The sequence below is a fragment of the Lycorma delicatula genome, chromosome 7 (genome assembly GCF_047948215.1).
Source record: "Lycorma delicatula isolate Av1 chromosome 7, ASM4794821v1, whole genome shotgun sequence".
Taxonomy (NCBI): domain Eukaryota; kingdom Metazoa; phylum Arthropoda; class Insecta; order Hemiptera; family Fulgoridae; genus Lycorma; species Lycorma delicatula.
The window spans coordinates 19,587,540-19,601,267 of NC_134461.1; the positions used below are offsets into that span (position 1 = coordinate 19,587,540).

The 13,728-nt window shown below is 28.6% G+C and overlaps 1 protein-coding gene across 4 annotated transcripts in view; it reads left to right on the forward strand.

Moving 5' to 3' along the window:
• Liprin-alpha (PTPRF interacting protein alpha) overlaps positions 1 to 13,728 on the forward strand; it is a 681,298-nt gene that overhangs the window by 632,679 nt on the left and 34,891 nt on the right. For all 4 annotated transcript variants that reach the window (XM_075371365.1, XM_075371367.1, XM_075371368.1 and 1 more), the window contains one exon: positions 5,223 to 5,288. In XM_075371365.1, the coding sequence (XP_075227480.1) occupies positions 5,223 to 5,288 (66 nt within the window). The remainder of the gene's footprint in view (positions 1 to 5,222; positions 5,289 to 13,728) is intronic.

Here is a 13,728-nt window from a genome sequence, read left to right on the forward strand (position 1 = left end):
AAGTCAATTCCATATTGTTTTGAATGGTTATTCTATACCATTTCATTTTTACTCCGTCATCAGACTTGTTTTGTAATTGTTTTAAGTGTAATATTTTATAAGAACCTTATTTGACCTTATTTGTTTTTTAATGTAGAAAAAATTAATTAGTACAGTTTTTAATTTTAAAAACTGTATGAATTAAATTATCAAGAGTGGGTTATTTGATTTTGTTAATGTTTAGTTATAAAAATGATTTTTTTTTTTTTTAGGGTTGATCAATTTATTATATAAAGTCAAAACTTCTTAGTAATGTGGAATGAAAATTTTAAAGCCTATCTTCAAACTCAGAACTCGGTTACTCAATTTAATATTGGAACTTTGAACTTCCTACTGAGACTGTAAATGAAAGACTTAGATGCTGTCACTCCACCATGGAGTCAGCATTGTCTTCTTCAACAAACTTTGTGAGCCGCAGTCATGATCTCAAACTTTCAGAATTTGGTTGCTATCTTGATTTTTGAATAGCTGATTACTGAAATTGTTGGAAAGCAGTATAGCTCTTATAAAAATTTAAATTGTAATTTTGATAAATTTTGGTTTGAGCAAATGAATTTATTGTTAGTTACTTTGTACAAAAGGTAAAAGGTTTTAAGTCATTTAAAACACTCGTATTGAAATTATTGAAGAGTTTTCACATCTTGTGAAGATGATTTTCCTGCAGAAGCAGAAGGAATGAAAAGCAATTGAACAGGCTCAGACTTTCCTGAAAAACTTTATTTTATTCCTGGTACAGTAATGTACTCCTGGTATCAGGACAACTACATAATATTCAGTCAGTCTCTTGTTACAGAGTTCATTTTCCTTTTTACCAGCTCTTACAAATGGCAGTATAGCTTTCATTCGCAATATTCCTGTACCTCTGAAGGTTTGATATAGATCTCTGACAATTGGTTTCAATCAACAAATATGTCATCTGAAAATTTATTCTTTTTCATGCCTTTTTTTGGAAATGTTATAACAAAAAACAATTCAAAAAGTTTGCTTTGCAAATTTCTGATGTTCTTGCTGATTTTAAATTAAATCATCTGATGTAATAGTGTTAACTGTAAAATTCATAATTTGCAGCTTAAACTCACTGGGGCCTGCACTAAGTTTATGTTCTAAAATATTAGCTAATTTCAAGTTATTTTCTTAAAAAAAATTTTCCATCACCCTTCATAACAGAAAAGTGAAAGTCTGATGATGATTTAAATTAAAACTAAATAGTCTTGCATAATAACATGGTAATTTTTATGCATTTGGTTGTTAAATTTTCTGAATTCTGCAATTAAATTACCGTATTTCCTATTAATCTATAAGCTGTAGTTTTAACTTTAACTATCTGTTGGGGAAGATTTATAATTTAGTATATTTATAAAAAAAATCTTATAAAAATTATATAAAAAACATTTTATATAATTAAATTTTAAATATCAATTTATTGATATATATTTCTCATGTAATGTAATAATATAAATCAGTAATATTAATCATTTTGATAGTACTTATAATTTAAAATGATAATTTCTAAAAATAATTATTCTGCAAGTATTTATTTAATAAGTTGGAAAAAACACCACTTTCACACTCAATGTTTTGATAATATAATCTGTAAAATATTTTCAAGATTTTGTGTTTATAATAAACGATAAAAAAGACTATGCAGTAATGAATGACTGTGAACTTTAGAAGAGCTCTTATTACATTCATTTCATTGACTATAAAGAATCCTATTTCTTTACAGAAAACATGTTTTTTGTATTCTGTATTCAGTTTGCTTTTTATAATTTTTTCTTTTTAGAAAAGTTTTTTAATCTCATCAATGTCTTTGAATATGAACCATTAATAAATGTCAACAGGATACAGTGAATTTGCATGTAACATCGTATAACTTGAGTGATTCACAGATTAAAAATGGCTTTGGTCATTTATCCTTTAATTTTAATGATCCAGATGCAGCAAAGTAGTATTACTCTTATTAATAACAAAATGATACATCGGCTTAATGGCCATTGTATCAATAAGATTACATCAATATGTTTATGTAATGTAGAAGAACCATCATCACCAAGAATCGACAAGTTATTGTGATTTCAACTTTTATGATTTACTTTCTTTTATAAATATAAAACTTTTAAAAGTCTTGACTGAAGCTAAACAGCTCCTTAAAACAACCCATTGCTTCTGTAGTACCAGAAAACTCTCGCTAGTAGCATTAGAAGAAAGATGCCAAGTAAGGATGGGATGTTTCTTAAAGGATATTGAAAATTTTACTTTATTTATATATACGAGAGGTTATCTCCAAAGTAAAGATCGTTTCATTGTAAAAAATGTATTCTGAAAACTTTATAAATAATTTTTATTTCTCTTAAACTACATACCTTATACTACTTTTCTATATAATCGCCACATTAATTAAGACATTTATCGCAGTGATACACCAGCTTCAATATACTCTCATCGTATTCTTCTGCCGCGAGTCCATTTAGCAACTGATTAACAGCATTTTTAAGTCAAAAAAACTCAAAAATTCTTTCAATTTCCCAAACAAATGATAATCAGAAGGAGCTAAATCTGGAATATATGGTGGGTGATCGTAAATTTCCCATCCAGATGTTCTCAGTACATCACATGTTGGACCCGCAACATGTGGACGTGCATTCATTATCGTGTAGCAGGACGACACTGTCGGTCAGCTGCCCACATAATCGATTTTGAATGTTGCGCTGTAACTTAGGTAGAGTTTTGCACTATGCTTCTGCATTTATAGTTGTTCCACGTGGCATGAAATCGATCAACAGTATGCCAAACCGATCCCAAAAGACTGTGGCCATCAGTTTGCATCAAATGGCTGTGGCTTGACCTTTGTTGGTCTGGTTGGTGATTGAGGATGACACCATTCACTTGACTGCCTTTTTCTCTATGGTGTGTAATAGAAAATCCATGTTTCATCACCGGTAACAATTGAATTAAGGAACTCATCACCTTTTTCTGTGTAGCGCATCAAAAATTCCAAAGCAGATCCCATTTGGATTTTTTGTGACATTCTGTTAAGATGTGCAGTAACCAATGTGCACAAACCTTTCTGAAGCCTAAATGTCCTTGAACAATGCAACCAGTAGCAGCTCTTGAAACATCATGAAAAAGAAGAGCCAGGTCAGAAATTGTTGAGCAGTGATCTTTTCTAATTTCATCATCGACGCCTTTCAATAAGTCCTCGGTGATTATCAAGGGCCTCCCCAAACGTTCTTCATCATGCACATTAATTCTGTTATTTCTAAATCTTTTGCACCATTTTTGCACATTTCTTTCATTCATTACATTATCACTGTACACGACAACCAATTGCCTATGAATTTCAGCCAGCTTAACATTTTGATGGTTTAAAGAACATATGACTCCATGTACTTTACAGTCAGCGACAACATCGATTTTCCTATTAGTTTTATAATGTAATAACTCTCACGTAATCAAAGCTACTACAACCCGACAACTTACAGACAATAATGCAGTGTGTACATTAGTAGCGTGGCCATGGTTGATATTGGTTCGCCAACCTTAATGAGAGAAGTTTCTCTGCGATTTTTACTTTAGAGATATCCCTCGTAAAAGCAATAAAATGATATTTAGAAGTGCACAAAGTTTTTCCAACCCTGAAATTTCTGTTTCTTGCAGTATAAAAAATATTGTAGATGGTTATTTGAAAATAAAAATTATAAAGCATAAATTTTTCTGTGTTCATCAGAAGCGTGTTCATTATAGTAAAATAATGCACCTTATTTAGTAATATTAGGAATTATTGTATACCAACAGATTGGAGTTCTTAATACAGTACTTAAATATTAATTTTAGACCGGTCTCAAAAAGAAACCTAAAGTTTTTGTTTTATTTAGCTTACAATTTTTCAGTATAAGCTCAGTTGGTTTTTCTGCAAACATCCAGCTGAACATGACTTCTGTCCAGGTTCGCTGGATCATCGCAGGCATAACTGTGGCAATAGCAGCGGTGATCCATTGTCTTAAATGTTGTATATCCGTGATTTTTTCAATGTAGACAATGTTTATAACCTATCCCCATAGAAAAACGTCTAGAGGTGTCAAATCTGGGCTTCTCAAAGGTCAATATACAAAATTGGCCCTACCAATTCAAAAATTAGAGAATCTTTCATGAGATCTTGTTGAAAGCCTAGGTTAAAATGTAGAGGCTCACCATCTTGTTGAAACATTACAGCAACATTACTTTCTTGTTCAATTTGGTCTATCTGGTTTAATTTGGTGTATACGCTCAACTACTTCATCACTTGTTTTGGGCCATTCAGTAGACTCTTTCACTTCCACTTTGCCAGATTCTTTAAACTGCTCATACCACAATCTAATGCTGTTTGTATGGTTGCCAGAAAGTTCCTTTGAACAGTTACAACTGATTTATACTCCACTAACCACAAAACACACTGCTGAACTGTTGCCATTGCACTAACTGACAATGGTGCAGAGGCATTGTGCTGTTGTGTGCATCGGCTCAAGGTCACAGCCAGTCATGTCTAAAAAAACTTCATGATATCCCAACTGTTTTGCAGTTCCAGTTAATACTTTATCCCAATTACATAGGAAGATATGATTTTTTTTTATTGCTGCATCCTTTTTCAAGATTCTCTCCTTGAACCAATCAATGCATCCTTTGAATTACATTTAAGTGGATGTAAAAATCTGATGTTTGTAAATCACATTTCAGTAAGTTCCATTTTTTGCTTCTACAAAAAAAAAAAATTCCTGAATAGATGTAACTATTTACTTTCATTATAAAATTAAATATTTTATTGACTATGAAAGTGGTGAAACATTTTTTTTTAAATTTAATGTAAATTAAATGTGTAATTTGCTATGCATGATCTGTTAACAAGAGTCTTGTAATTAAAATTATTAATATCATTGATTTATGCTGCATTTATCTCATTACATTCTTGTTTTTATCTCATTACATTCTTGTTTTTATTTATAAATAACAGGAGTTTTTTCTGCTAATTAACTGCTTTTGATAATTTTACAATTTTATTACATGTGTTGCTTGTGTAGCAGCAACTAAATTAACATCAGCGATTGGATTATGTATGTTAATGGTGGTTTGTTATCGTTGATGTTGTGCTTTTTTTATAATGCTTTTTGTGCTTGCAAAGCTCAGCTGTGACTTCGCTTTGTCTGCAGACGTACTGCTGGAGGTGGCGGTCCTCCGCTTGTCGGGCCAGGTGCCTACTGCCCGGCGACGTTAAGGTCACTATTTTAATGCTGCATGATGCCTGAATTACTTGCATGTCAGTCCATTGTGTTTGTTGTCTTGTTTCTGTTTTCAATTGAATTGATCTAGTAAAAGTTAATGGTAATAATACATTTTTATTTATTATTACCATTACTTTTTCTTATAAAAATACTAGACTGTACTGAATAAAGGGCAACTTTTTTCAAGTCAAGATTTCTTGAAGTAAAATTGTTAAAATAAGATTTATGAGAAAATATTAGAAAGAAATAAAACTAAAAAAATGGATTATCAGATTGATTAATGAATTAACGAATGTATAGCTTCTTATCACTTGAATATCTAATTCAGTTAGTCCTCTGTCACTAAACCCATCGATCGGCAAGGGCTGAATGTAAGCACCATAACCTAGATTTGAATGCCTGTATTAGAATATAATTTGCAACATTGACTCAAGATTAGAGCAGCTCAAGTCCTGTACCCTGCATATATTTTTTTTCATGCAATCTTCATTACTAACAATATAAAAAAAAATTATTATAAATGCTATTCAAATGCTTTCACAATTAAATTTTGATTACTTCACTTTAGTGGAAACATTGTCTATTGTGTGAAGGTGATTTTTTTATTGTTTTCTTTTAAGTCTTCAGTACATAGAATATGATTTTAATGTAAATCAAGTTATGGGTTAAAACTATTGAGAATATTAGGGGAGATAAAATCATAACAGAGCATTATTAAAAGAAAGAGACAAGATAATTCAATTGTTTCTTTTGAGTAATCTATGAAAAATGTGTGTGTAGAATTGTGTTAGACAAGTTATAATTATTCAAATTTAATAGTATTAAAACCACTTAATCTCATTTGTTCCCTTCTAAGCAATCTAAATAAATAAAACCTACAAGTACATCAGCATGTGTTAAGACCAACTGCATATCAAAATTGAATTATGGAAATAATCACTTGTGGATTAGTATGATTATCTTTGTTGAAATTTTATACACCTCCTGATCAATATTTTGTACACTTTGACCATACGTTAATCTGATTGTGCTAATTTAATTGTATAAATTGATTTATAAAATAGTTTATATTCATAAATTATATATTTAAAATTTAGATAATTGTAATTATTACATTATGTTTTATAGCAGTTTTAATTAAAGCTTGTTATAATCAAACTGCTATGATTGTTAAATCAACATTTAGAGTAATGAGAAGATTTTATAATGAAAATTTGCAAGTTATTAATTTATAAAAATATATCGTGTCTAAATTTTTTCTTATAAAGTCAGTTTTCTTTTAAGAATCACATTCCTCTGTACTAGTATACAAATTATATTTATTTGATCAACCTATGTACAGAATAATAATTAAAGTAGGATGACATATACTTTATTTCATTATGCATGCAGAAGCGCTTTCGCGAATTTCTCGCATCATCAGTTACATTAAATTACTTTACAAATTATTCAGATCAAATTACATATTAAAATGAAAAATTATTTTTATATTACATTTGAAATTTTAAAATTAATTTTTTTTAAAAATTAATATTAAAAATTTCATATATAGAAATATGACATTAATTATTAAAAATAAAAATAAATAAATAGTTTAAATAAAATAAAAATGCATGCGGTCTAGCTAGCCATTGTTTCATAACTATACTGAGTTGAAATATTATAAAGTAACTGTCTGAAGAAGTGCTTTTATCTACCTACAGTAGTTAATTTATAATATTTCAACTCTGTACAATTATGTAACATTGGTTAGACGACATGCATTTTTATTTTATTTAAACTGCTTATTTGTTTTTATTTTTAATTTATAATTAAATTTTAATAGTTGATGTCTTTTCTATATTTGGAATTTTTAAATTTCAAATATAATATAAAAATATTTTTATATTTTAAAAATACATACATACGTACATTTTAATAAAGCATTTCATGGAAGCGCTTTTCCATGCATAGTGAAATAAGGTACGTGTCATCCAACTTTATTTATTATTCTGTACTTAGGTTGATCAAACAAATATAATTTATATATACATAATTATATAATTATGTATAATTTGTGTTTTTTAAAAATTCAAATATTTCATTAACATGCTGTGTAAATTAATCTCAAAACAATATTGTAAAAAACAAACACCAAACAGTCATAGAAAAATCTAACATTCGAATAGTTAACTTTCACAGAATCCTGCACCATCAGTTTAAATAAAACTTAAATGAAATTAAATAAAATTTTAATTTAAATGAAAATATATATATATCAGCTGGAATCATATATATAAATTTAAAACTGTTATGTAATTATATGTTTGTAAATATTGTTGCCAACTGCTACGTTATTTTCAAGAACTATCAATTGATTAATCATTTTATGTTTTACATTAAATTTATAAATGTAATATTTTTTAAGTATATTCATTTTTTTTATTGTTGTAAATTTCTAAATTATTATTGTAATCAGTGATACTATGTTTATTTTGTGGCAGATGGTCAGCCATGTTAGATGTACTTCTTTTCTTGTTTTTTTAGGCATTATAATGTTCCATGAAGCTTTTTTTAAAGGATCTGTTAGTTTTAGTTAAAATAAAATGTACATTGATAAAACAGATCCTTTAAAAGAAAATTGACGGAACCGTATAATGCCTACAAAAACAAGAAAAGAGGTATATCTAACATGGCTGACCATCTGCTACAAAATGAATATACTCAAAAAACATTACATTTATAAATTTAAGAAAAACATAAAATGATTACTTAAAAAACAGGTGTTTATTTTCTTTGCTTAAATAAATAAATTTTTTATTCAGACCATAACATAATTATTCATTATATACATCACATCAGGACTAGTGGATTTACTATTTCATGAATAACAGGAAAAACAGCTCCCTTATATATTTGGAAAGGTCAAGGGAAACTTTTATTAATCAGTTCACAAAATAATAAAAGATTGTGAAATATCTTAATACGTATTTTAAATACACATTAAACTAGTTTACAAAAGTTAGTTGCCGCAAAAGGTTAGTTAAATTTAAAAATAGTTTAATTCTAAATGAGTTTAAAATATTTTCAAAGACAAACTATTTTTTATAAAGCCATGGTACAAGTATTAATATATATGTTCAGTTCTATGTGCATTACTTATGAAATAATGGCAACATCATTTTAAAGTGTCTTATATAAAAAAAAGTTAATTTATTTGATAGAAATAGAAAATTATGGAACAGTTTAAACAGACAAAAAAGGAGTGGGTTAGCATAAACTGTAATGACAGAAGAAACAAAGAAGTAGTGGCCAATGCTTTGGTAAAGGTCTCAGATAAGTCTGTTATGAGGATGTCTATGAATCATAATTTACCAGATGCTAAATTCATTGAATTGTGACCATTTTTAAACTAAGACACAATAACCGGTTATTTGTACACTATTTATTTAAAGATATACACTTACCTTGTTAGGTGTATAAAAATGTGTGAGATATTTATTTATTAGTTTTCTTAGTTGCTAGATTATTTTTCTGAAACACCTTAAACTATTATCTAAAGAAGCTACATACTGTTTCTTTAGGTATATAATTAGTACATAACTAAAAAGTACCTGAACCTAAGGAATTCCAAGATTGTGATCAAAATTCAACTTGAACCGTTAATTAATGGTTGGAAAGAGCTTTATTTCTGATTTTTTTTTTTTTATAAAGTGATGAATAACATCCCAAAGCTTTTAATTATATGTGGATGTGGAAATTAAAAATTTTAAATTAGAAAAAATCAAATAAATAATATTTTATTTATGCAAAATAATTCAAAACTAAGTGATTCATGTAATATTCCAGAAGTGTCCTCATATTTGATAGAACTGGCTGCCCTGGTACTGGATCTATAGACAGCTATGCTATGTTCATTACAAATTAACACTTTGCTTGTAAAATGATTATACTGGCTAGTTACATCCATGCATCACCATACCAGGGTGTGTTATCAGTTAGAACGCAACAACAGCGTGATAGATAGGTATAGTATCAAGGAACAAACTCCCATATAGAGAAGCATTAACCATTGTCAATACTCCAACACTCAGTAAATTAAACAAAGATAATAGAAAGTACTATGAATTTTAGGATACTGTTTGTGGAGAATAGTCCAATGTTTAATAAAACCAATTTATATATATCTAAATTTATATTAATCTAATTGGTATTAATAAATATTAGGTCAAGTGCTGTTTTAGATCCTTCATAAAAAAGCTGTTTGTTTTAATTAGTTTTTTTTTTTTTTTAAGTTGCCTTCTAATTCTATACAGTATAGTAAGTTCACTAATATTATGTTCCTAACATATAGTCATCTAGTTAGTATAAGTGCCTTCTTTTGGTGTTTATTGTGTAAAATTCAAATTGAAAAAAAATTGTCTATTCCTTTGAAAATTTAATAAATTTAGAGAATATAGATTTATAGTAATGAAGAAACAAGTAAACTTAGGCTGATTAATTTTTTTATTAATTTTCAGTAGTGTGAAGTATTATTTTTTTCAAATGCCATTTTCCTGTTGTAATGTAATTTATTTATAATAATTAATTTAATGTGCTATTAAGATTTTTTTGTTAAAAATGGACTACTTCCTTTTGCAGTATTACTTCTTTGTACAGTATTGTTATTTGTTTATTTTGTGATGAATTATGACTACTTTCTCATTCGTGAACTAACTAAACAAACTGATTATTTTAAATTTACAGAGTTTGGTAGATCTTTATGTTTTCAAAAAATCCTTTAGTCCAAAAAAATGGCTTTACAAAAAAAAACACCTTCTCTATATTTTAGTTTCTATCAGTGGCTTTTGAAAGCTGCTAAACTTGAAGATTGATTTCTGAATTTCTATGTTTATCAGCAGAGATATGCATTTTCTTTCTGTAATAAAAAGGGTATATCACTAAGTACTCCTGAGACTTTCATAACCTATTCTACTTATAAAAATAATGAAAAAAGTTTATATAAAGATATGACCTAAAATGCTTAGTTTGCTAGTTACGGCTAGTAATAGATTTCGCTTGGATTCCAGCTACTCTGGTGAAATGAAGTCGTACTGAAATTTTTAGGATGTTACTTAATGGGCAGAATTAGTGATTTCTGATAGTTTTTGACCTGAAAAATCGAATAAAATAAATCATGAACCAAATCGGCAGTAGTTTTTGAGAAATCTGAGGTGAGGTTTTCTATCCCTATAAATTGGGATAAAAACCATGTTTTTTATGTTTGAAGTACAATAACTTTGTTAAATGGGTACTAAACTACATAAGACTTATAAAAGAAAACTTGTAGAGAATTCTGAACAAAATTGTGTAAGATAAGTTGAATAAAACAAAGAAAAGTTAAAAAGATTTGATTTTTATTTAGAAACGGTATAATAGACCGAAGTGCATTATACATACCAGTTTACAATAAATGTTTAAAAATGAGCCCACCATTTCCAGCACATTTCTTTGTACACTTCTATACTTCTTTTGTTGCTCTTTTTAGTACTTCAAGGCTGCCCTTAAGTTGCTCAGCCCCATCCATAATGCAGATAAATAATTCCTTATGAGAATGTATTTTTGTTTTGTAGACAATATTTATCATGCATCCCTAGACGAAAAAATCTAAAGGCATTAGATGAGGTAATCTTAGGGGCCAGGAAAGTGAACCTCCACGACTGATTCATTTCTCAGGGAAGTGATGATTTAAGTAAGTGGAAACGGCACAAGAGAACTGAGGAGCCTCGTCATCATGCTGGAAGTACACTTTGCATCGCTAGAGGAACATCTTCAAGCAGCTGTGGTAATAAAAAGAAAGTGCAAGTAGACCTCAGCATTTAAGTGGCCAGATAGTAATATGAACGGTCCAAAAGCTGATTGTGAAGAAGGCTGCACCATACACTGACACTAAATCCGCGTTGAAAATTGCCTTCCCTGTTTCATGAAGATGTACTTCTGCCCAGTATTCTTATTGCTTAAGTTCTTGATGCCATCTTGAGTGAATTTTTCCTCATTGGTAAACAAAACATACTTGTGGAGTTGTTGATTTGTATTCCACCAGTTGTAGAACTCCAAGCCAAGCGGCTTTATTCTCGTTCAAACTAAAATTCACAGAAAACCTTCGCTAATGAGATCACAGTTCACAGTACCTCATATACTTGATGTACCTTACAGAATGACTTCAACAGTATTACAGTATTGCAAATTGTTTATCAGCTGTTGTTATTTTATTACCAACTTTGAAATAATAATTTTTCAAATAATTTATTGTATTTCTGTCATTAATAAAAAAATTATTTAAGTAATTTTTATTTATTTATTATGTAATTTCCAGTAGTCTAATTTCCAGTTTTTTAAAAAATTGGAATTTTTAACAGTAAATTTTGTTTTTACAAATTTTTCACACCAAAAAAGAATTTGGTGTTTGTTTACATAAAATAACTACTTTTCTGACAAATATAATATACTGTTTTTAAATAAAATTCGCATTTTTCTAACTTTTGTTTGTTTTATTCAACTTATAATACATCATTTTGTTCAGAATTAAATTATCTGCAAATTTTGTTTAAAAGTTTTATGTGTTTATTACTCATTTAACAAAATTATTGTACGTCAAACATATAAAAAACATAGTTTTTTACCCCAATTTATTAGTTTTTTCCCAGATTTCTCAAAAACTACTGTAGATATGGTTTGGGATTTATTTGTGAAATGTTCAACAAGTTCATAAAAATCTACTGAATTTTTTTTATTTTTCTAGTCACTTTAATTTTAGTATTTAAACAACTTTTTGCATGTAAAATTATTTTTAATTTATTTTCTTTAATGCAAATCTTTAATCTGTTAATTCTGTGTATCCTAAATTTGTACTGAGAAAGTTTAATATTGAAATATTATTTATCTCTTAATATTGAAATAGTATTTATAATCAAAAAAAAATTCTCTATCATTTGGGTTTTTTTGTTGGCTATAAATTAAAAAAGTTTAAATTTAACAAGCTATGCAAATTTAACGAGTTAAATTAAAAAAGTACGGGGATCATAAATAAATAGACAAGACTACTATCCAACATAATTCCCAGCAAAATTTAGATAGTTGTACCATCTTTCTTTAAACAATTGTTCACCTTCGTGAATGAACCGTTCTTGACCCACTCATTGTTGCCATGTGAAAACTCTTTAGAGGACCAAGCAAAGAAAAATTTGTTGGTATAAAATCAAGTCTCAACAGCAACCCCTCCTTACCCAACTTTTGAATAGCTTCCCATGTCTTATGAGCAGTTTGAGGGTGGCCATTATCATGCAGCAGAATTGCATTTTTGGAGAGAGAACCAGGAAATTTCCTCCTTATTATAGGTTTGACTTTTTCTAGCATGTTACATTTGTACTGCTGTTGATTATATTATTGTTCTTCCAAATAATTGCAATAAATTGGAGTCCCAAAACACCATTAGCATCACTCTACTGGCTGATGTACAAGTTTTGAATTTTTCCTGGTGGGCAAACTCAGATTTTTCATTCCATATGGTGGTGTTCAGATTCTGGCCCAAAATGATGAATCTAAATTTCATCACAAGTTACTATGCTATCTAAAAAAAACCTTAAATATTTGCTTAAAAGTCATTGTTCAAGTTCTGTATTCGGATGGCTTTGTGATTTTGAGTTTACTGTCTTAGAACCCACTTTGAAGACATTTTGTAGTAATACAGCTTATTGGTAATGAAATGGACGGTGTCAATACTTGCACTACAAATTTCAGCAATTTCCTAAATTTTTTATGCATCATCCTCACGAATAAGATCATTAAAGAAATTTTGCAAAGCATTAGTTGAAACTTTCAGCGGTCTTCTGTTACAATGAAAATTGGTGAAACTTGTTCTCCTTGATTTAAACATTTCTATCCACTTCTAAAGATTTGTATGGTTAATACACTTTTAATCATACTGTTTTAGCATCTGCTAGTGAATTTCAGTCAGTTTTATACCTTTAAAATAAAAATCTTATCCTGGCTCACAGTTCTTCCACAGTACACATCACAAGTGGAGCCAACATTTGAAATAAAGAACTATAATAATGATATGTATAATAGTCAAAATCTTTTGAACAGCTTATATTTTCTATGTCAGAGGTGCCAATTTGATTGTCAGACAGTTTCAATTTATTCTATTAAGATAATTTTTCCACTGTTACTATTTGCCTCTTATAATCATTGAACAACCACATAACATTATTCAAAACTTAATCTTTGGTTATAATTTTTTTTTTTAAATTAAGTCCAGATTTTACTTCCAAATATACTGCCCAATGTATGTATAGCCATAACATTTATCTATCTGCAGTTAATAGAAAACATTTTTTTTTTTCACCTATGCTTTACTGTCCAAAAGGCTAAAAGAGGGGTGAATATATATTATTTAATTATTTCTAATAGAATA